Genomic DNA, 21,948 nt, shown 5'->3' with positions numbered 1-21,948 from the left:
TGTATCCAAACTTTTTCAAAGTTCTGGAATGTTCAGACCAAGGGTTTTGGTTTAGGCCCATCTCTAGTTTCACTGATTTACATTTTTCTTCTTTGATAGATAGCAGAGCTGAGTCATGAGATGATTATGGAAATAACTGCTCTAAGAGCCAGACTCACTAATCTAGAAAAAGAAAATCTCTGTCTCAAAGAGGAGATAAGGAAAGAAGTACAAGATGAATATGAAACGTTAGTGCAGAATCTATTTGTGACTTGTTTACATCTAAAAGTAAGTACAAACCAAGTGGGTATCTGATAGGTCCCTTTTAGTTGCCATTGTATTATCTAGTATGTGTGGCATAGAAATAAATGAATTAGAAAAATGGGCCCACAAGCTAAAGTGGATGGATGAATTTACTGTTCATCTCTTTATGTACTTTGGGAGTATCTTGGGGAAATTTTCAGCTAAGGACGTATGTGGGTCTATTCTGATGAAGAGAAGGTACATTTTAAAGGGGACTAATATCCCATTAAAAAGGGTGGGGACATTTGCTCTTTTTAGCTACAGTGGTGAGAATAAAAATTAAATTTTAATTTAAAAACAGTGTATATTATTTTTCTTAATAGCCTAGGGCAGTGGTTCTCAAACTAGGGCCTTCGCTTGTTCAGGGAAAGCCCCTGGCTGGCCAGGCCAGTTTGTTTACCTGCCAAGTCCGCAGGTTCTGCTGATCGCAGCCCCCAGTGGATCGCAGCTCCCAGAGGCCGCGGAGGGACATACTGGCCGCTGCTTCCCGCCGCCCCCATTGGCCTGGAGCGGCGAACCGCAGCCACTGGGAGCTGCGATCGGCCGAACCTGCGGACATGGCAGGTAAACAAACCGGCCTGGCCCACCAGGGGCTTTCCCTGAACAAGCATAGGCCCTAGTTTGAGAACCACTGACCTAGGGCCAACTTGTTATGCCATTCCTCATGCTGAGTAGTGCCTTATTTCCCAAATGGTCCCTCCTGTTGATTTCACTGGGGCTATTTGAGGAGTAAGGTACTACGCAGCATGAGTGATGGTATCTCAGCCTCTAAACTGAAATGTAAGACAATTACTCACTTGATCAATAACCTATTCTAGAAGCAATCCAATACATAATCTTGGGGCGCTAGTTCAGGATTATCTGTGAGGTATCCACAAGCCCATTAATGCCCCAGAGGATGGCAAGGGTGGTAGCAGAATTACTTGCAGTTTCATCGCCCCACTGTCTCACTTGTTGTCTCTAACATGAATCCATTTTGTACCAAAAAGCTTGTTCTTACCACATGCTACTCATTCTATTAAACACATGTATTTTGTGCATATTGATAGCTTATCTACAAAGCTATGCAATTGAAATGACATGGGCTGGAATGTCTGGCTAGAGGAAGAAATCTGCTTCCTCATTCTGATACTTTATGACTTTGTGAAATAATTATCAGATAAAGTTTTCAGGCAGGAACTAAGATACTTCTCATACCTTCTAAAATACTGTGTGCAAGGGACTCCATGGGGACTGCTAGTCCATGTTCCTCTTTTTCCAGCATCTGATGAGCAGAATACAATCTCATTAAAAGGTGGTAAAAAAAAATTGCAGAAAAATTAAGGTCTTGCACATCTTACAAAAAGAGCCACTGATTCATTTAAATGCTCTGCTAGATGCATTTCAATGAGTTACCTGCATATTTTTATATGGAAGAATTATTTAGAATATAGTTTTATTAAGTTCATATGCATGTGTCTTCCCTCCTCCATACTGTGGGCTTCTGTTTCTAATTGCAGGGGAAGCTAGATGACTATCGCCTTAATATGAGCCGACAAGTATTTGAGATCATTAGTGAAGTGAGAAAAGAAGGGGTTGACAATATGATTGATTTGAAGAAAAAATTTGGTTCCACTAAAGATGATGATGGATTGAAAGAACATTTGTCTAAAGTAAGGGAAGGGGTTTGTTTTGTTTCTGTTTGTTTTTTTAAGTGTAGGAATTATGGGTCCAAACCAAATGTCTGGATATAAAACCTACTGAACTTTTTTGGTGGTTTTGACTCTGAACTTGGCAACTGTCTTGTGTGTCTGTAATGGGCTGACCCAAAAACTTGCATCCTACTCCTGGTGAACTTTGGAGAGGTTGAGTTCTGGGCCTGAGCTTTGCAGTTCAGGTCCATCTGAAGTAGAAATGGAAATGTATACATGGAATTTAACCATAACATCAAAAGGATATTGTTATAATTTAGAACAGACAATGTTCTCAGCACTGGACAAAAAGAGAGAAAGAAAGAAATTGGTATTCTCGGAGCTTTTAGTCTGAAATCTAGGAGGAGAATCAACATTAGAATAGACCCTTGTTCACAGGCAGACACACACAGGCTCCAGTTCAGCAAAGCATTTAAGCACTTGCTTAATTTAGCACAAGTAGTCCAGTTGTAAGTCAGAGACTACTCATGTGCATAAAGTTAATCGCAAGTAAGCACTTTGCTAGGGTTACCATATTTCCTCATTAAAAAAAGAGGACACTCCATGGGGCCCTGGCCCCACCCCCGGCCTCGCCCCAACTCCACCCCTTCCCCCAAAGTCCCTGCCCCAACTCTGCCCCCTCCCCTGAGCGCCCCGCATTCCCCCTCCTCCCTCCCAGCCGCGAAACAGCTGCCCGAGTGCTACCAGCTTCACGGTTTCCTTCCCCAGCGCAGCCGGAGCCCGGGAGGGGAAGCACCCGGCGGGGGGCGCAGAGTCTGGAGGCTGCTCAGCAAACTGTGAAGCCGGTAGCGTTCGGGCAGCTCGGCTCTTCAGCTACACAGAGCTGAGGTGTCTGGGGGGAGCAGCAGCAGCCACTGCGGGGGAATCCACCTGCAGTTCGCAGCCTGCCGGAGCCGCTCTAAGGTAAGCAGGGGACTGGGGCAGGGATGCCGGCAAAGCTATTTTCCCGGACGTGTTTGGTTTTTTGGCAATTCCCCCCGGACGGGGATTTGAGGACCAAAAAGCCGGACATGTCCAGGAAAAACCGGACGTATGGTAACCCTACCTAACTGCCCCCCAGGACTCCACTCCCTACCTAAGCCTCCCTGCTTCTTGTCCCCTGACTGCCCCCTCCTGAGACCTTCCCCCCATCCTAACTGGCGCCCTAGGACTCTACCCCCTATGTGTCCTGACTGCCCCAACCCTTATCCACTCTCCCCACCCCCAGACAGACACCAGGGACTCCCATGCCCCATCCAACCACTCCCCACCCCCTGACAGCCCCCCCCAGAACTCCCGACCCATCTAAACTCATCTGCTCCCTGTCCCCTGACTGTTCCCTCCTGGGACCCCTGCTCCTAACTGCCCTCCAGAACCCCACCCCCTACCTAACCCTCCCTGTTCATGTCCCCTAACTGCCCCCTCCTGAGACCCCCCCCACCATAACTGCCCCCCTAGGACTCTACCCCCTACCTGTACCCTGACTGCCCAAAACCTTATGCACACCCCCAACCCCCAGACAGCCCCCTCCGAACTCCCGACCCATCCAACCCTCCCCCTGCTCCCTGTCTCTTGACTGCCCCCTCCAGAACCTCCCTGCCCCTTCTCCGACCACCTGGCCCCCTTACCGTGCCGCTCAGAACAGCATGTCGGATTCCACGCGCAGCCCAACACGCTGCCGTGCTCCCCCAAGGAGCGCATAGCCCGGTTCCCGCCCTCGCAGAGTGCTGCGGAGCGGCGCGCTGGGCAGGGGGAGGAGCTCCAGACTGCCGGAGGCCCATTGCGAATGGCCGGCCGGCTGTGAATGCAGGGAGGGGGAGGGAGGGAGAGAGAGGAGGGGAGTGAACTCAGCTGCAGGGGAGAGGAGGGGTAAGCGGAGGAGGGGCTCTCGCTGGCTGCCAGAGCCCCATGCAAGTGGCACCATCTGGCCGGCTGACCTGTCAGCCGCGTGTGCTCTGCATGGGGGGGGAAGTCCGGACATTTACAAATTCCCCCCGGACGCTATTTTTAACTGAGAAAAGCCGGACATGTCCGCAGGAATCCAGACGAATGGTAACCCTAACGTTGCTGAATAGCGATGGGGACCACTCATGTGCTTTGCTGAACTGGGGCCATAATCACTAAATCCAGGAATCCTAACTCTCCATAACTAGTCCATAATCTGAAAATTAGGTGTTCCAAAAGGTCAATATAGAAGGGGGAGGGGTGGAGAATCTTATACATCTGAGAACCAAAGGAAAAGCTACCATAAATTCCACATGTAGTGCCTACCAGCTTTTGGCCACGATGGTAATACGAATAATAAGTAATAGTGCATTCAGCCAAATCCTTAGCTCCCTGATGAAGAAGATAATCCAGTGAAAAGAAACAAACTTAGATCATTTTTATATCCAAGGCTAGTTCAATTGATGTGGGAAACTTGGAAGAATAGGGTTGTTGATCAGTCTGTCAATTAAGTCAAATGAGACCAAGTTGGTCTTCCTTTGTCAGCCCAGAATCTTACATCTAAATATCTATGATAAATCATGAAAAATACACCTCCAGGTCTAACAAGTGGGAAAACATGTGAGAGGAAATGTAAATGTAATGTGGCCACCCAGATCCATGTCAAGAGTACAGTTTTCATCAACAAGCCTCCCAGCTGGGGCAATGTCAGGAAAAATAGGGTTCAGCTTCTCATATAACTTCTAATTTTGCCATAATGCTATTATGTCATCCTTATCAGGAAAATCATAAGTGGGGTGAAATAGGGTACTTAATATGAACCAATGAATATGACCCCAAACCACCATTTGGGTAAATTTGGATATCCACAGAAAAATCCATGTGTTTTATCTCAGTGATGTTTTATTTTTACACAGTTTACCTGTTTGTTTATTTTCTGTCTGTGGGCAGTGTTCACTTCTGTTCCCTCATAGGTACAGTAACTGAAATTCATTTTGAAAAGTGCACTGGTTTAAACTGCAAAGTTTGAAGGTTTGGAAGTTCAGTCTTCAGTTGGAGAGAGAACGTATTGTAAAAACATTGCAGGTTGCTCTAAGGGAAAGTGCCGTTGTAAGAAGTCTCTCTTAATAGTGACTGTAATAATGTTGTCTTTAGCAAGAGCAGCTGCAGACCTTGCAGGATGAAAACACCAGACTAGGGGAGCTGGTGTGTAAGCTGAAAGTCCTGAGCTGTTGGAAGCAGACTATTCAGAAGGCACAACTCTCTGTAAAGCTGAGAAATGCAGAGAAGGTGAGAAGTCCTGATTCCTTCATTTTTATTTGTCTTTTTTTATTTTCTGCTTAAACTGGGGATCAAATTTGGCCAGCTCGCAGCAGCTAAAAAGCCAGGACTTTTTCATGGTGACTGTTATCTTGTGCTCCAAATTCCAAGCTTCATTTTAAAAGAAGTAAATTATGGTTGTTCACAGTCCAAAGGTAATTTTTACAGAGCGTAAACCTGAACAGAGATGTCTGCCTGACTCAGCAGACAGTCTGAAATAACAACTCTGAGAAGTACTGTGAATAGCCCACATTCACCCCCAATCGAGGCATTGACTCCGAAGATTAATTTTGACAATTTATATGTCAAAATTAACTATTTCACTACTGATCAAAGCAAATGAGAAAGAAGAGGGACAACAATATGATGAAGATACGTATAGTCTAGTGGGAGAGGATGCGTATTTGTTTGTGGACATAGTTTGGGAAAATACTGCTTTTGGGGGTGGGGTAGAGGGGGAGGCTTAAGATAATTTGACTTCTGCTTTGGTGTGCATGGTGCTTTTTATAGAAGGGAACTACAGGGTATTTAAGGAAAGCAGAATGGGATACAAGGTTCTCATTTAAATTAAGGAAAAGATGGATGGAGCTCAAAAATTAAACCAAAGTGCAGATGAATGGAAAAAATATGCCTTCTCTCTCTGAATGTGGTTGGACAGAAAGGAACATATAGTTTACTGACAGTTACGTGGATTATTTGGCTCTATATGCCAAACCAAGGAAAGGCAGAATGATCATACTTGTTAATTTAAAATTAGTAAAGGCAGAATGGTGTGTGTGCGTGCGTGCGTGTGTTTAAACCAATGTACAACTGTATGTTCATACACTTTGTTCATTTATGTCAAGGAGATGCTAAATAGGTGGATGGATAATCGATTAATCAAAAAAGAGACTGAATTAGACTTCTAGCTTGTGCATTTGAAATAAAACGATGGCTCTCTATGACTTAAAAAAAATTAAAACGAGGAAAAATGAATAGGAATGCTGGTTTTGTTAGTTTAAATTGAGACAGCAAATTACATAATATATATGGTTGACCATCTTAAAACCTGAAGAGGAAGAACAAATTCTCAGCTGTGCTAATTCATACCAAAGAAAGCCAAAAAGGAATCCAATATGTGTTAACTTAGTGAGAAGGAAGGAAAGAACAAAATATTGCTTTGTATAAAGACCTGATGCTTATTGTATAAAAAGCCATTTTATAAAGCGTTACTTTACATGATTCAACTAGCCAAAACAAACGCATGGGCCTGACTTGCTGTGTGCTACTCTATGAATTCTTAGCAAGGCTGAAACTGGAGTCTGCATGTTTTTATTTCCTCTTGTAGTCCTAGGGGCAGGTCAAGATTTATTTACAGAGCTAGAGAAGTGCAATACTGCAGATTACGTCACAAGTGAGAAATGTTCTGTTGCTTTGGTTGAAGGTGCACCCCACAATTGGACAATTCAGTCTCTATACCTTAGGCGCATTCCTGGATTCCTCACTGATGCTGAGCTCTTGCATAGCAGCTTCTGGGAGTAACACTTTCTACCATGTTCAGATGGCTAGGAGTCTCCGTCTCATCCAGGCGAATGATAATTTGACCTCAGTTATTCATGCCTGCGTCACGTCTCGGTTGGACTACGGCAAAGTGATTTTCCTGGGCATGAAACCTTCAGTATTTAGGAAATTCTGACTAGTACAGAAAGCTGCAGCTCATCTATTCAGCAACCTAGGCTACTGCAAGCACAGCAAGCCTATCTGCTGCTCCCTATGTTGGCTACCCATAGAATATCGAATCAAGTTGAAGGTTTTGGTCCTTATTTTCAAGTTGACCCTGGGCCTAGGCGATTGGTATCTAAAAGATCAACTGAGGTTCCAGAATGAAGACTAGTCAACAACTTTTGCTGCTCTGGCACAATGGAACTCTCTAGAATAAGGGTAAAGCTCATCTGTGCAGGAGACAGAACCATCTCAAGGGCTGACTGAAGACTGTGTAACCTACCATTCTCTAACATAAACATACGGTGTGTGTGTGTGTGAGAGAGAGAGAGAGATGTGTGCAATGGAATGTGTGGTGTTTGGGAGGCAAGATATATCTATATACAAATATTTAATTCCAAAACAAAGCATTCTACTTCACATGTACATGTAGGGAAGGGATGAGAGAACAAACACTTGCTGGATGTTAGTCTCATTCTTAGTGTGCTAGTGGAAGACACTCAGATACTACATGAATAAGAACTTATACAGAATAGGATGGCAACATGGATAGTATTAAATACTCAATATATAACTTTTCTGGTAAAGAATCCAGACCAAAACTCGGGATGGTTTTAAGTGTAAATCTAAACAAAGCCACCTCCTCCTATCTGTAGTTAATTCGTCAACATCTTATGTAACATAACTCTTCTATAATTAAATAACATCTTGGCTTAAAAGAGAGTCAGACCATTAGAAAATGGGAAGTGAGACGTTAATGCTGTTTAACAACCAAAAGGATTAAAGAATCCATATGTTTATGCTGAGAAGAGAGGGAAAAAAATTGGGCTGACCTTGTGATGTGGTTCAGGATTATGTATGAAGAAGTGCCAGGTAAATACCTCAAGACCTCTGAGACTCATGTAGACTTTTTATCAGAAGCAGATGTGACCATTTAATCATGGTATCCTATAACATATTGGGGCCCTCCATGCAGGATGGAAAGTCAGTGGCTGCCATTCTGACTTTTTATTATTTATGTAGTGTAGCTGGAGTACATGGGGCTTTAAAAACATGCAAGAAAAGAAGGGCCCTTCCCTGAAGAATTTACAATCTACATACAATGGATGCAACAGAAGGACTGAGTAATTATCTTTGGTATGCAAGGAAGGTACCTATAGCTGCAGTTGCAGTGGGTTTGAATATACTGGAGTAAGGAGAGTTAGTGAGGCAGAAGAGAGAGAAGGAGGGTGTCAGGCTATGTATTACCCAGCCATGATGACAACTGACGGAAAAAATAAATGCAGGGCTGGCCTCAAACACAAGCAGAATAAGTGGCTGCTTTGTGCCCTACTCTTTGGTCTGTGGGCGCATGTGTCTTGCGTGCTCTGCAACTGATGTGCAACTCATGATTCAATTTCTCTTTCTGTCAATTCATGGCTGGCTCCATAAATCTGTTAGGCCAGCCCTGTATGAGCGAGTGAGTGAGTGTTTTATGGCAGAGAACACAAAATGGGATGGGAACCAGTCAAAGTAAATTCCAGAAGAAAATCCAGCAAACCCAGTTTTTCACGGAATCTGACTGCACCAGGATTCAAGTGAACTTGAGGACAATCTGTTCATATTCAGCCGTACTGTGAGTTCTTAATGAGTTTTGCTCGCTGAAGCAGGACAAAATGATAAAGCTAATCATTGTACCTTGACAGATTATTTCCTGTAATTATTGAGGTTTTCTTTGCAGGTGATTATATCCCAGGTGTCAGTATTATTGTCTGCCTGTCTGCAAACTTGCTGATAAGATTTCACTTTTAATTGAAACATATATGAATTAACATTCTAGGTGATAGTTGAAAACATTGAGATCTGATTCTACTTCAGCTTTAATGGGAGTGTTTTACCTGAGTAAGGACTGCAGGAAACAATTTAAAGATCTGCAAAGGGGAAAAATTAGGCTCATGCCTTTTTGTATGTATGAAGGAGGCCTGCATGTGGAGGCTGTGTGGGTTTGTTGTTGTTTTCAGGGGCAGGGTTGGTTCTTAATTACATTAGAAATTCAGATCATGTCTAGGTTAGATGATCAGAGTTAACTTGAGTGGTCAACACCTGAATTGGCTTAGCCTAGGTATGAGCTGCAAAGCCATATCTCTTGAGTTACTGTGTCCTCATTGGTGCTGTGCTCACCCATCACGAGGCGAATCCCTGGGTTCTTTGTGCAGCAGGAGGCTGATCTGCTCTGATTCTTTCCCAATGAATTGTGGAAGGACTAGACTCTGCTTCTGGACACACAGGGGAATTGTGGGAAAGCACTGGAAGACTGTCAATACTTGAGTGATTAGCCTACATCCTCACTGCAAAGTAGGAAGGTTACCAGCCTGAGTGAAAACAGCACTAGAGCGCTAGCTCATACACTGAGCAGTGCCAGCTAGCCTAGATTTAAAACACTCACAAACTCGGGGGCAATGCCTGAGTCAAAGTCTGAGTTAACTCTGCAGTGAAGATGTACCCAGAGCATGAATGAACTGTTAAGAGGGTGAGGGACTCTTACTCAGTCTGGTTGTTTAAAACTTTTGTTTGTTTTATTAACACCTATTTAACTCTAGTGATTAACGTTTTGAATACAGGAAGGCTTTGCTAAAAATTCAACACCGTTAGCCTTTAATAACATGTTAAGAATTCAAAATAAATGTATCCTATACCTCCTACTGGTCCTCCAAAAACACTAAAGAAGATCAGATTTTATACTCCTGATATTGCTAAGGACCAGGGAACCTAGAAATCCGTTTGCCACAGAAAAACATGGCATTTCCATTTTTACAGCGAAATCTGTATTTTTTACATTTTATGAAAATGTAGAAACCTATATTAACTATTAACTACATTTTACTGAAAGTACCAGTGTCACTTATTCAATGCGCACAACCTCCCCCTCCTGTGGTTGATTTTTTTTTAATGTGCTTTAAATTTACATAGCTAAACATACTCCAATAAGCTGCTTCCAGCATACAGAGGTTACTCAGTGGCATGTAGGGGTTTGTGTTTTAATGCATCTCAAATTTCACTTCAGCTTCCAGATATAAGTAATTAAAGTTATGAAAAGATGCCAAAAACTTTAAAAATCACTAAAATGTTGCTGAGTTTGGCAAGGACAGATTTCACGTTGATGGTAATGTGTTGTTCTATACTGTATTCGGCAAGGCTGTAGATTACATATGAAGGCAGACAATTGCAGAACATGTGGAAAGTGCTAAACAAACTGAATGAAAAGAAATGAAGAGGTTGAAATAGTAGAGTTATCAACAATAGCAAAGAAACAATGCACTGTGACTGGATCATTCTATTAATTTTATTTTATTATAATGATTAATGGCATTGGTAAGCTTTGAACTTGCTTAAATTGTAAACATATCAATAAAACATTGTGTTCAACTGATACCTATATATATTGTGGCTAGGTAAACTAATGTTCAGTGTTTCATTTTAATTGAGTAAAAATGTGGATTTTATGGTTTGGTTTTTTTTATTGGAGAATTTTTGTTTTTTTTTTAATCACAGAAAACTAGGATCTCTTAAGGTCTTAAGGTTTTAAAGAAACATTTTAATACTGTACACAGCAATGGTGAATGTGAAGCTTGGCTGAAGTGGTGAAGTCAGAGGGTGGGATATTTCCCAGGGAATGCCTTACTGCTAAATGATGAACTAGCACTTGGCTGAGCCCTCAAGGGTTAACACGTTGTTAATGTAGCCTCACACTCTACAAGGCAGCACAAATGGAGGGAGGAGAGACAGCATGGCAGACAGACATACACCCTCTGTGTGAGAGAGAGAGAGAGAGATGTGCATTGCCCCTTTAAGTACGCTGACCCCACTCTAAGTACACTGCCTTTTTAAGTAGATCAGCTAGTTGAGACGCCAGCGAGCTCCCTCTGTCCTGAGCCCTGTCCCCCCCGCACTATGGAGATGGGGTAAACAGGGGGCAGGAGCATAGGGGAGGGGGACACCCTGACATTAGCCCCCTTCTTCCCCCCGCCCCGCACAGCAAGCAGGAGTCTCTGGGAGCAGCTCCAAGGCAGAGGGCAGGAGCAGCACATGGCATTCGGGGGAGGCACAGCTGAACTGCCGGCAATTGGTAACCTGCTGGGCGGCTGCTGCACAGAGAACTTAGGGGAGCAGGGAGCTGATAGGGAGCTGCCAGTCCACCCTGGTTCCAAGCCCCCACCAGCTAGCTGCAACGGGCTGCTCTTTCTGCAAGCAGTGGACAAAGCAGGCAGCTGCCAAACAACGTTATAAGGGAGCATCGCGCAACTTTAAATGAGCATGTTCTCTAATTGATCAGCAACGTAACAATGAAACAGCGTTAATCAGGACGACTTTAAGTGAGGAGTTACTGTACTAACCTTGAATATTTTGTTAACATATATGTTAGGTATATGTTATATATACCTATCACATACCTAACCAAAATACACCTCTACCTGGTATAACGCGACCCGATATAACACGAATTTGGATATAACCCGGTAAAGCAGTGCTCCGGGGGGGCGGGGCTGCGCACTCCGGCGGATCAAAGCAAGTTTGATATAACGCGGTTTCACCTATAACGCGGTAAGATTTTTTGGCTCCCGAGGACAGCGTTATATCAGGGTAGAGTTGTAGTTCTATCCATACAAAATCTGTGTGTAAACCGGGCTTTAGAAAAAATGAGCAGAAACATACCAAACAAGCCTCCAAATACAAAAGGCCCCAAAATCAAACAAGCCCCCCCCCCCCTAAATTTTTCAGGCCTTCTTTTTGAATCTGAAAGAAACAAAAGGGACTCCCGCAACTTATTAAAAATCCCTTGCAGGGGTCACCTTTCAAGTAATCTGGCGCTATTAAGAATACAGGACCATAGCTTTCATTCCTTAATTCTATTACGTTCTTTTAACAGGAGGCCCTTCAAAACAAAGAAGAGTGTTTGAATGCTAAGATGCTGGCAGAACAAGAGGTGCTTTTATTTCGTCAGCAGCTGGTGGCTATAAGGAAGGCTCTGGCAAAATCTCAAGCAGACAATGAAAGACTAAAGAAACAGTTAGATAAGCAGGTACCTAAAATAACTATCCTGACTCATTCTACGAAGTGGGTCAAATTCTCATCTCCTTAATACCACTTACTTCAATAGAGAATTTTACCCATTGCCTTTCAAGAGGGAAATACTTACAGAAACAATTGAGGGACAACTGGAAACTGAAGCTGAAGATGTATATATTTTGACTCTACCAAGCCATATATATTGGTTTGAGCTTTTTCTACAGGCACTGTTGTAGTCAGAGAGGAATATAGACAGAAGCTGTTAGGGATCATATATATGATTTACATCACCTCGGCAAAATGACAATCAAAGATTTAAAAGGCTTATTTTATGAAAATGAAGCTGTAAGATGGAGATATGAACTGTCAAAGAGCCTAAGAATAACTTCCAGATGCTAAATACCTGTATTAAAAAATAACTCCAGTATTCTATTGCTGATAATTATTTTAAATAAGAGGGAAAAAGAACACCCAATGTTTATTTCCACACGCAAAAAGTTTAACTTAGGCCTTGTCTACACTAGAGGGTTAAGCTGATGTAAGTTACGCAGTTTAAGTTACGTAACTTACCAGAGCAGGGAGCTCCTTTCCAGGTATTGCTTAAAGGTGATGTGCAAAGGAGAAAAAATTGAGCTTCTGACCTATTTTGTTTCTGATTCCAGAAAGTTTGAGGGTTGGTTTGTTTTTAATTCTGCTTGTTTTTATATATTAGAAAGGAATGGGTCTTTCAAGTTCTGTTGCCTGACGTATTGTTATTTCCATGTCATAGAAACACTTGCTACAGGAAGTAGAACATAGGATGACTCAAGAAGCCCAGAGCAGGCAACAGTTGGATGTGATGAAGGCAGCAAACATGGAGAAGATGCTGGAAGACATGGGGCAGAAAGAACAGAGGCTGCAATGTCTGACCGAAGATGCTGAGAAATCTTCTCAAATAGTGCAGCTTCAGCAAAAACGGATCAAAAAAGAAATGCGGCAGGTAAGCGCATAACTACACCTTTAAACACTTCAGCATGTACCATGTTGCTAAGTAAGCTAGCATTCATTGAGACATGTACTAGAGCCTCAGTATTGGTTACCAGCTGCATGTCTTTTTCTGATCAATACTGAATGCATCCTCTCCAATCCTGGATTTCACAGAATACTCTGCATTTTGGGAGTTATTGCCGCCTCCTTCTGCAGCCCTGCCAAGCTAGGAGATGTTCTGAAGAGACAGACCCTTCAACACAGAATGCCTTTGGGTCTAAGGAACAGTGCACTAGGTTGGGGGCTAGGAGACCATGGGGTCTAAGCTCATCTCTTTCACAGTTTTTTATATTTGTGTGTACTTCACAACTTCTAATATTGAGCATGGCCTTGAATCCCTGTCCTCAGGCAAGTATTCCCCCCATTTTACAAATAAGCTAACGGAGAGGTCACAGGAGGTCACTTCTGGCAGATTTGGGTATAAAACCCAGGTGTTTAAAATGGCAAGCCTAAATTTCCTCCAGTCATCCACAATGTGCTAAACCTAAGTATTTGTAAGCACCACTCTAACCACTAGATCATGCTCCCTTCCCAGAACTGGGAGTAGAACCCAGAAACACTGATCTCCAACATTATATCATAATTTAGCAAGTAGTTGTGTAATCCACTGGCAAATGTGTGCCACATCCCTCACTAGCTGCTGGCCTACAGAGAGGATAACATGGAATTCTTTAGCTCTGTACTAGGGATTTGAAGACTGAGGGTTCAAGTCCTGCTAGTACTTTGTTTGCACATTATGGAATTTCTGTCCTTCCTAATTTCTTTTTAAACGACTGGTTTAATGAGTGAGAAAACATCCTTAAAAACTGCTTTATAGTTTAAAAAAAAAAAAAAAAAAAAAAAACCCAAACCACAAACATTATACCACAACTGACAGATTATAATGTGTAACAAAACACAGGTATATCATGTTTCAGACATTTGCATCACATTGTGGTTGCTTCGATCACACATTGGCAGATTTAAGGTTGAGAGGTATGACTGAATGGAATGGAGGAGCTCAGAAGTGCCTACTAGTTAACCCAATGGTATATTAGTCTTCTTTCTCTTCTCTTGCACTGTCACGTGAACTGTAAATGAGGAAATCCATCCCAGCAGCTTCATCATAAACTTAGAAGTTACCAACATTTAAATGTTCTTATTGGGTGAAATCAAACATGCAGTACTATATTTGGTATAAATTATAGAATGCCTAATCATTCCCAACAGCACAAGCCTTTCACTTACAATAAAAGTTTGGCAAATTCTACTTGGTTTGTTTTGCTGCAGATTTTACTGACCTTATCTGATTATATATTTTGTGTTTAAACAGTTCTGGGATAATCTAGATCCTCTTAGGAGATTTATTGAAGTATAATGTAGATCCAAGAGTGCCTTGACAGCCAAAACATACACAAAACAGCTGCTGTTTAGTATAAAACAAAAGCACATGATTTTTCATCTTCAACATATCTTAATCCCGTTACTATGGTAGAATAACAAAGAAAAGGCTTGTTGCAATTAGTCCAGCAAATACAGGGCAAAACCATTGACTCAGGGCAAGAGAGACACAATCAAAACCACAACACCTTGGTTGCTGCCATAGGTAGATTATTTTTCTCTCCACTTCAAATGTTTACTGTTGTAAAAAAAAGAAATATAATTAGCATGTATGCTAATTGTCAAGTCTTTGATACTATAACACAGGTTGTATACAGCCATTGCGGACAGCATACATAGCTGGCATGTAGAAATTTTATTATTCCTTTGCTTTATCTACTTTCTATTTGACATGATTAAGTATTAAGGGGGACACATCCATTACCAGTGGTTTTCAAACCGGGGTTCAAGGAACCTTTTTTGATGGTCCACTGAATGAAACGTTTTGGGACACAGGCAGGGTTGAGCCCAGTCTACACACACAAATTGCATCAATTTAACTAAATCAGTGCCAACATGTTGTATAGACAGTCTGAAGTTGGTTATCGATTTCGCTTAATTTAATTGCTTAACAATGTCCTCCATTATTAGACTGATTTAAGACTGTCTGCAAAAAGAACTGGCACAAATTTAAGTGAATCAATTTAGAAGCTGATTTAACTAAATGAGTACAATTCCCGTAGTCCAGCTCTTGGATTGGGTTGTCGGGTGGATAAGTGGGTCAATGAGAGGTGCTTTGTGTCTCTTACAAAGTGACCTGCAGAATGAAAATGTTTGAAAACCACTTGATTAGATTTTAGTCAGGTACATCCCCTTGGCTGCACTTCATGCACTCCACAATCTCTAACAGTATAAAGTGTGGCTTTCCATCCCTTATTTGCAGTCCTACCATAGATAGGATGAAATGTCCTTGTTCTTATCGGACTGCCTCTCCTATTAACCTGGCCAAAGTAGTTTCTTTCTTCAACCACCTGAACAGTCCAATTGAAAGCACCCACCGCAATTTGGGAGAGTCGGGATGACAGATAGCATTTTGCTGGGAATAGTTCAGCAGGCTGCTGGCACTTTCTGTGACTGCCTTTATTAAGAGTGTATGACATCAAGAGACTTTTGGAAGAACAAAGCATTCAGCCCTGGCACATAGGCCAATGAGTTCATAGTCCCCGTCTCTAAATGGTGCAGCTGTGCACCCTTTTGTTGTGTTTACAAAATACTTTTGAGTGCCAAGAAGCATCAGTAGCTGAATTGGCCTTTGAGAAAATAAATAATGTGGTATTAGATAAACAAAACAATGACAGTGTCAGGACTTTTAGTGCTACAGTGGTCCCTGCTACTGCTAGCTCCCAAGAAGAAGACCTATATGGGCATGAAAGCATATGGCTTATAACAGTTATCCTGTCTAGAACCAAGCCATCATCTCAGCAGTGTCTGATTCAATTGTTGGTTCTCATTTCTTGCTCCTTGTTCTGGCAGGGAGTGGGGGCACTGAGAAGACAGGTCACACAGCCCTTGGAGGAGCTGAGGGAAAGATGACTTGCTGTTGTTCACTCCTATCTTTCATTCAGAATGGCATTGAGGCTGGAAGTGTCTGGTCATGGTGTGGGTTACAAGGGTTATAAATAGAGAGCTCAGGGGAGTGAGGAGGGAAAAGGCCCCAGGTTGTCTACTGTCCTTTCTTAAAATGCTGGAAACTGCAGATTTTATTAAATAGTTATAATGACCAGTTATACCAATTATATCACTGTCTCCTCCAGAAGGATCCCAGACACATTTTATAAAATTATATCTAGGAATTACTTCATTCACTGCTGAACGGTGACCACCTCTGATGCTGAAGGCATCTGCTTCTCCTCCTTTTGAGCCCTTTAGCCTGTGCCTTTGCTTTGAATGAGGATTGTCAGAAGATTTTTTTTTCTTTTTTAACCTGAATCCTCTTCATGTGTATTGCCATCCTCCTTAGATAAGAAGCCAGTTGATCCAAGAACGTAGTTTAAAACTGGATGCCTTCCAGTGGGTGGATGAACTGCAGTGTCAGGTTTATGACTTGGAAGCTGTAACATCCCAGAGAAACTCACCCACAGGTAAGGGAACATGTATTTCTTTTAAAATGACATGAACATCTAAACAAGGAGAGTAGATTTTTTTCCAGCTTAATTGTGTGGCTTGGGTACTGTACCACCATGGAGATTGCCAAAATGGCGCATGCCTGCATAGTCACCAACCCTCACCTACAAAAATAGATGGTTCCTCTCTTCCTTCATCCCCCTCTGCTTTTTTTTCTCATCATGTGTGAAGAAGGCTTGAAAGATGGCTTTGGAGTTTTGGGGGTGGGGATTTTTTTTTGTATTTTGTTGCTTGTTTGTTTTTTAACCTTAGCATCATCAGGAATATAAATACTGCTGTTTTTACTGGAAGTCTCTTTGGAGGACAAGAGAACAGGAGTTTGGAGCTTTCTCAGATCTTCACTGAAGGGACAAGAATTTTGAAACTTTAACAAAGACTTTTTTTCTTCCCAGCTGTTTTTTTTTTATAACACCTGTTTAATTCAAAGTGCTTTAAACAGGTTGATGAAAAAAGAATATTAAACTGCCTTTCCAGTGTTAGCAGAGATGAAAAATACGGCCAGTGTGAATACCAAATGGGCAAGTAAGGCTGAGTACATTCTGAACCAACCAGAGATAGCTCTCTATGGGCAAATCAAACACACAGGATAAAAGAAGTGAAAATCAGCTTGGACATTTCAAAGTATTTGGTCTGCAGGGAGTTCCCATTATTCAACCTGTTGCATAGCTGGAGAACTTGTCTGGAGAGCAAGGAAAAGCCTTTTTTTAAAATGGAGCCTGCCTCAAAATACAGACATTCCTCAGATGTCTGTCCCCAAATACTAAAAGGACATGCTTTTCTCTAGCTTTTTCTTGATGAGTATGATGTTAATTGTGTATTATGGATGTTGTAATTTATTTCTTTAAAAAGGAATGAAGAAGAAGTCCATTAATCTGATGTCTTCTAGTGCTAGCAGCGTAAGAAGTCCTTTGTCAGGTAATAAACCAATACAGAATAACTATCACAGGCTCACAGAGTGCAAAGGTTTATAATTGTTATTAATTTGAATAAGGCTGTATTGCCTTTAGTTGTAATATCAAGCCCTAAAGTAATTGCATGCATTACTCTTCATTCTAGTGTTCATATTCATCTAGGGGTGACAACTGAACAGTTGCTATGTCTCTGTCGATTTTAGGCTGTAATTGCAACCACAGCCACACCCTCATTTGATCTGGTTACAATAATCACAGTAGAGTTGTCCACGTAGATGCTTTAGTCACAGCACAACCAACTGTCCATCACGCTGCCTATCAGTGCTTTCTGAGAAAATCTGGCCTGCTGTCTCATATTGCCTGAGCAGGGGATAGAGGACAGGCACACAGATTAGTACCAGCAACACTCAGGACAGTGCATTCTGGGATGTCTTGCTGCACAAAGATATTGGAAGGAAGAGGAGCACCCATCTCAATTACACTGACTTAGGGTCGTATCTGCAGGGCTAAGATAAGTGCTATAATTAAGTTTCAGAAACATAGCTAGGTGCCAATCAAGGCTATTGGCAAGGGTGACATGCGGCAAGCTGCCAGTGGCTACTAACAGAATATTAACCATGCTGTATGTGGAAACAATCCAAGCTTAGAGCTGATCATAGCAGTAACCAGTTAGAAACTCAGCATCTGCTTCAGAGATTTCTTCGTGCCTAAACGGACCAACAGTCAATTAGGGAAGTGTCTCTGTCTGCCTGAAGACCTAATGAAGGGAAAAAACTAAGCTAACGCTTGAAATTGAAGAAACCATCGACTTACATTTTTGATTCTGTTGCAATCTAAGGGATAATGACAATAGAGCTTTGGAGAAACTATTCGCCTATAATGGATTAGATTAGAACTTGGATCAGCAAAGATCTGCTTCACTGATCTGTCCACGGATGGTGTAATAGATGTATGAATCCCACAGTAATGAGACTTAATCAAATCCCTGTCACTGGTTAGAGAAAGTCTTTATGCAGAAATATTGTGGCTATTTTTAATTCTGCACATTCTATTAGAAACCATACAGGAACCACTATGCAGTTAGGACAGGACTAAGAAAGAAGTTGCTTACAATTCTGTACGACTTAACATCTGTATTTTTATGATGTTTACTTATCAGAACAGGTGCTTTGTGTATTTTTGCTAAAGTCAAGTTCTGCTGTAACTCCACATTATTTATAATATAGGTTCTGCATCATGGGCCCAGCGCACAGTAATCTCGGCATCCACTCTACCCAGGGATTATAAGCAGAATCCCTTGACTCCAGATCCCAAAGGTAGCAATATAACATCAGGAAAGACTGAAAGGCCAAAGACTGTGAGTAATGGTGGATTTGGTAGTGAGTGGTTTAAAAAAAAAAAAAAAAAAAAAAAAAATCAGTGAAGTTTGTTAAAAATGAATTGTGTTGAGTCAGCTTTTAGGTCTGGATAACAGTCAAATCTTCCTTAAAGATCTGGATTAAGTAGTGGAATGGGGGAGTGATATAATTGAAGGCTTCCTGTTACACCTGATTCACAGTTCTTATACCCTATTGGCTGATTTCTAGGGACTTGTTAGGCTTCTAAGGGACAATGTGTCAGGGAGGCCCACCTATGCTAGAGGGTGCTGTGGCAGGGTCAGTGACTTCTGAGAAGAGCAGAGGAGGTGTCTTACAATGAATCTTGTCCCTCTCTCCAGCCAGGAACCACCCCACTCCTAGTCAGCCTGCCTTCTTCAAGCCACTTCCCTTTGTTTCAAACTAGGAAGTAGCATGTACCTGTAGCACATGTTGGGATGGGTTGCTGATCAGGATAAATCTACTCAGGCTCAGTGTAATTACTACATAGACTCCTCCCCAGGATTAACATTACACCCCACTCACTTACAATTGCAGGTGCCCAGCAGATGGAAGAACAGAGTGATAGATGCTCTTTTACCAGACCTGGCTGAACACACACAACGTCCCATCCTCATGCAGCAGCATGAACACAGGCTGGCCCAAAAGTGAGCTGAAATGTACTTTTGATTAAAATCAGAGGGTGTTTTCAGACCTATGCATTTGTAACTGATCTGGCTAACATGGAGTGGGCTAATGAAATTTATGCAAAGTCAAACTGATGTACAAAGTAACACGTGCTCTGACTGGGCCCTGGTCTACACTACAAACTTATAGAGGTATAAATATGTTGCTGAGAGATGGTTATACCGACCTAACTCCCAGTGTAGACAGTGCTATGTTGGGGAGGTGGAATACCTACGCTGATGAGAGAAGCTCTCCCATTAGCGCAGGCAGCATCTTCACAAAGCGCTATAGCGGGGCAGCTGGCCCGTTGTAAGTGTAGACAAGGCCTGACAATCCTTTACTGGTGTGAACTGTGAAAGGCTTTTTGTTTTATAAAGATTGTGCATATTTGGCAATATGCACAGGTATGGAGAACCCCCAAAATATTAACCACATTCCAGGATTTGCTATGGTCATTCAGTGACAGACCTGCAGGTGGCTATATTACAACAGAAAAACTTCAAAAACAGACTCCAACGAGAGACTGCTGAGCTAGAATTGATATGCAAACTAGACACAATCAACTCCGGTTTGAATAAGGTCTGGGAATGGCTGAGCCATTACAAACATTGATTCTATCTCCCCTTGTAAGTATGCTCACACTTCTTATCAAACTGTCTGTACTGGGCTAGCTTGATTATCACTTCAAAAGTTTTTTTTCTCTTAATTAATTGGCCTCTCAGTTGGTAAGACAACTCCCACCTGTTTATGCTCTCTGTATGTGTGTATATCTCCTCAATATATGTTCCATTCTATATGCATCCGAAGAAGTGGGCTGTAGTCCACAAAAGCTTATGCTCTAATAAATTTGTTAGTCTCTAAGGTGCCACAAGTACTCCTGTTCTTTTTGCGGATACAGACTAACACGGCTGCTACTCTGAAACCTATGAAATTTTGTTTGTTTTATATAAAAGTAAATCATTCAGCTGGCCAACTTTCCATGGGAGAAAACAAAGCTTCTAAGTACAGCATGCTTTGCAAATATGGACAAAAAAGTAATTCCCCTCTAGAGAACATGAAAAGTTGTGTAAAACAAAAGGATCCTCTCAGAGGGGGAGTAGAATGAAGGGTCCTTATCCTGCTGTTCAGTTATCATTAGAGCTGGTCAAAAAATGAAAATTACTTTTCACAATTTTTTTTGTTTGAATTCGAAGAAAAAGTTCAAAAATTTTGGTGCAAAGTAATTTTAGAAAAGTTGTTTCTGGAGAATCAAAACAATGTTTTGAAAAATTCTAGGGAGCAGGGGATTCTGGGCAGGAAACCAGGAATACCTGGTTTCCATCAAAAATTTCTACTGATTTGACACATTCCTGTGAAAAGTTTCAATTCTAGTGAATCAGCAGTTTCCAACAAGCTCTAGTTATTACCTTCTCTTTCACTTGTCACAGAAACTGATGTTCTGGGACTCCCTATTATCTAAATATGGTGATGTGAAAAGCTCTGTTCAATGTAGTCCTGAAGCCTTAAAACTCCACCTGTCCTACTGCTGAGTGTGTTAGCCTGATCTATAGTGTGGGTATTAATTATATTGATCACTTAAAAATTCCCAGGTATCACTTTGAGGGTTGACAGGTTCTTGTCCCAAGATCAGGCCCAGTATTAAAATTACTGTATAGTTGGGAACCCCGATGGCTCTCACTATAGGAACTCTTCTATATTTCCAAATAGTTTATTAATACATTTAGCAAAGTCACACACACACACACACACACACACACACTCTCTAACTCAGTAAGATAGAGAGTGACAGAATGTACATCTGCACATCCATATACTCACACCATCCCTTGCAGGACGACCTGAAATGTTAGCCATCACCTTCCTCCTCATCATGAGTAGCCATTGTTCTAGCCCCTTCCAAGGGCAACATCTCTCTCTCCTACCCCACAGGCTGGAATGCAAGCTTTATAATATGTTACACTGATGCCACTATATTTAAAACATATTCAGTAGGGGGTTTTCACTTTTTCCTTATATATATTTCCTCCTCCTACCAATGTTGAGGTGTCCTCCTTCTATAGATTAGTACACTGATACATGTAACTACCATGTCAGCTCATGATCATCTATCACCCCTTGCTTAAGCATATTTGCAGTTCCATGTTCCTTGTGGTAGAATATTCTAATCCCTACCACTAAGCAAGCTCTCCTTAGTATCTAAAAGTAACTGTTGATCTATGTCAAGGGTTACAGCCTACTTAACCACACTTATGCTAACAAAGTAAGTAAAACGGATGTGCCTAGTTTTACAGCTGTCATGTGTATATTCTCTTCTCCTTCCTCTCCTATTTCCCCTGCCTAGCTCTTGCTTCTGATTCTTACATCCTTTCTGTCATTATCTCACTTGTGATCTGAACAGCTGAATCGTAGTGCTTCCCTGTCACAGCTCAGGCCAGTCCCAGCTTGAAGTAAGGCTGCTATGAG

At 41.9% G+C, this 21,948-nt stretch overlaps 1 protein-coding gene across 1 annotated transcript in view; it reads left to right on the top strand.

The window, feature by feature from the left end:
• Positions 1 to 20,017, top strand: part of LOC117875041 — a gene marked incomplete in the record, with an annotated part of 112,106 nt that extends 92,089 nt beyond the window's left edge. The window contains 9 exon segments of the mRNA XM_034765903.1: positions 100 to 267; positions 1,782 to 1,934; positions 5,052 to 5,186; positions 11,824 to 11,976; positions 12,733 to 12,942; positions 16,369 to 16,489; positions 17,382 to 17,447; positions 18,670 to 18,800; positions 19,357 to 20,017. Of these exon segments, the coding sequence (XP_034621794.1) occupies positions 100 to 267; positions 1,782 to 1,934; positions 5,052 to 5,186; positions 11,824 to 11,976; positions 12,733 to 12,942; positions 16,369 to 16,489; positions 17,382 to 17,447; positions 18,670 to 18,800; positions 19,357 to 19,470 (1,251 nt within the window).
• Between the last annotated feature and the right edge of the window lie 1,931 nt (positions 20,018 to 21,948).

The sequence above is a fragment of the Trachemys scripta genome, chromosome 3, assembly GCF_013100865.1.
Source record: "Trachemys scripta elegans isolate TJP31775 chromosome 3, CAS_Tse_1.0, whole genome shotgun sequence".
Taxonomy (NCBI): Eukaryota; Metazoa; Chordata; order Testudines; family Emydidae; genus Trachemys; species Trachemys scripta.
Note: the sequence above shows the minus strand (reverse complement) of the source record. Positions and strands in the feature narration are given on the sequence as shown.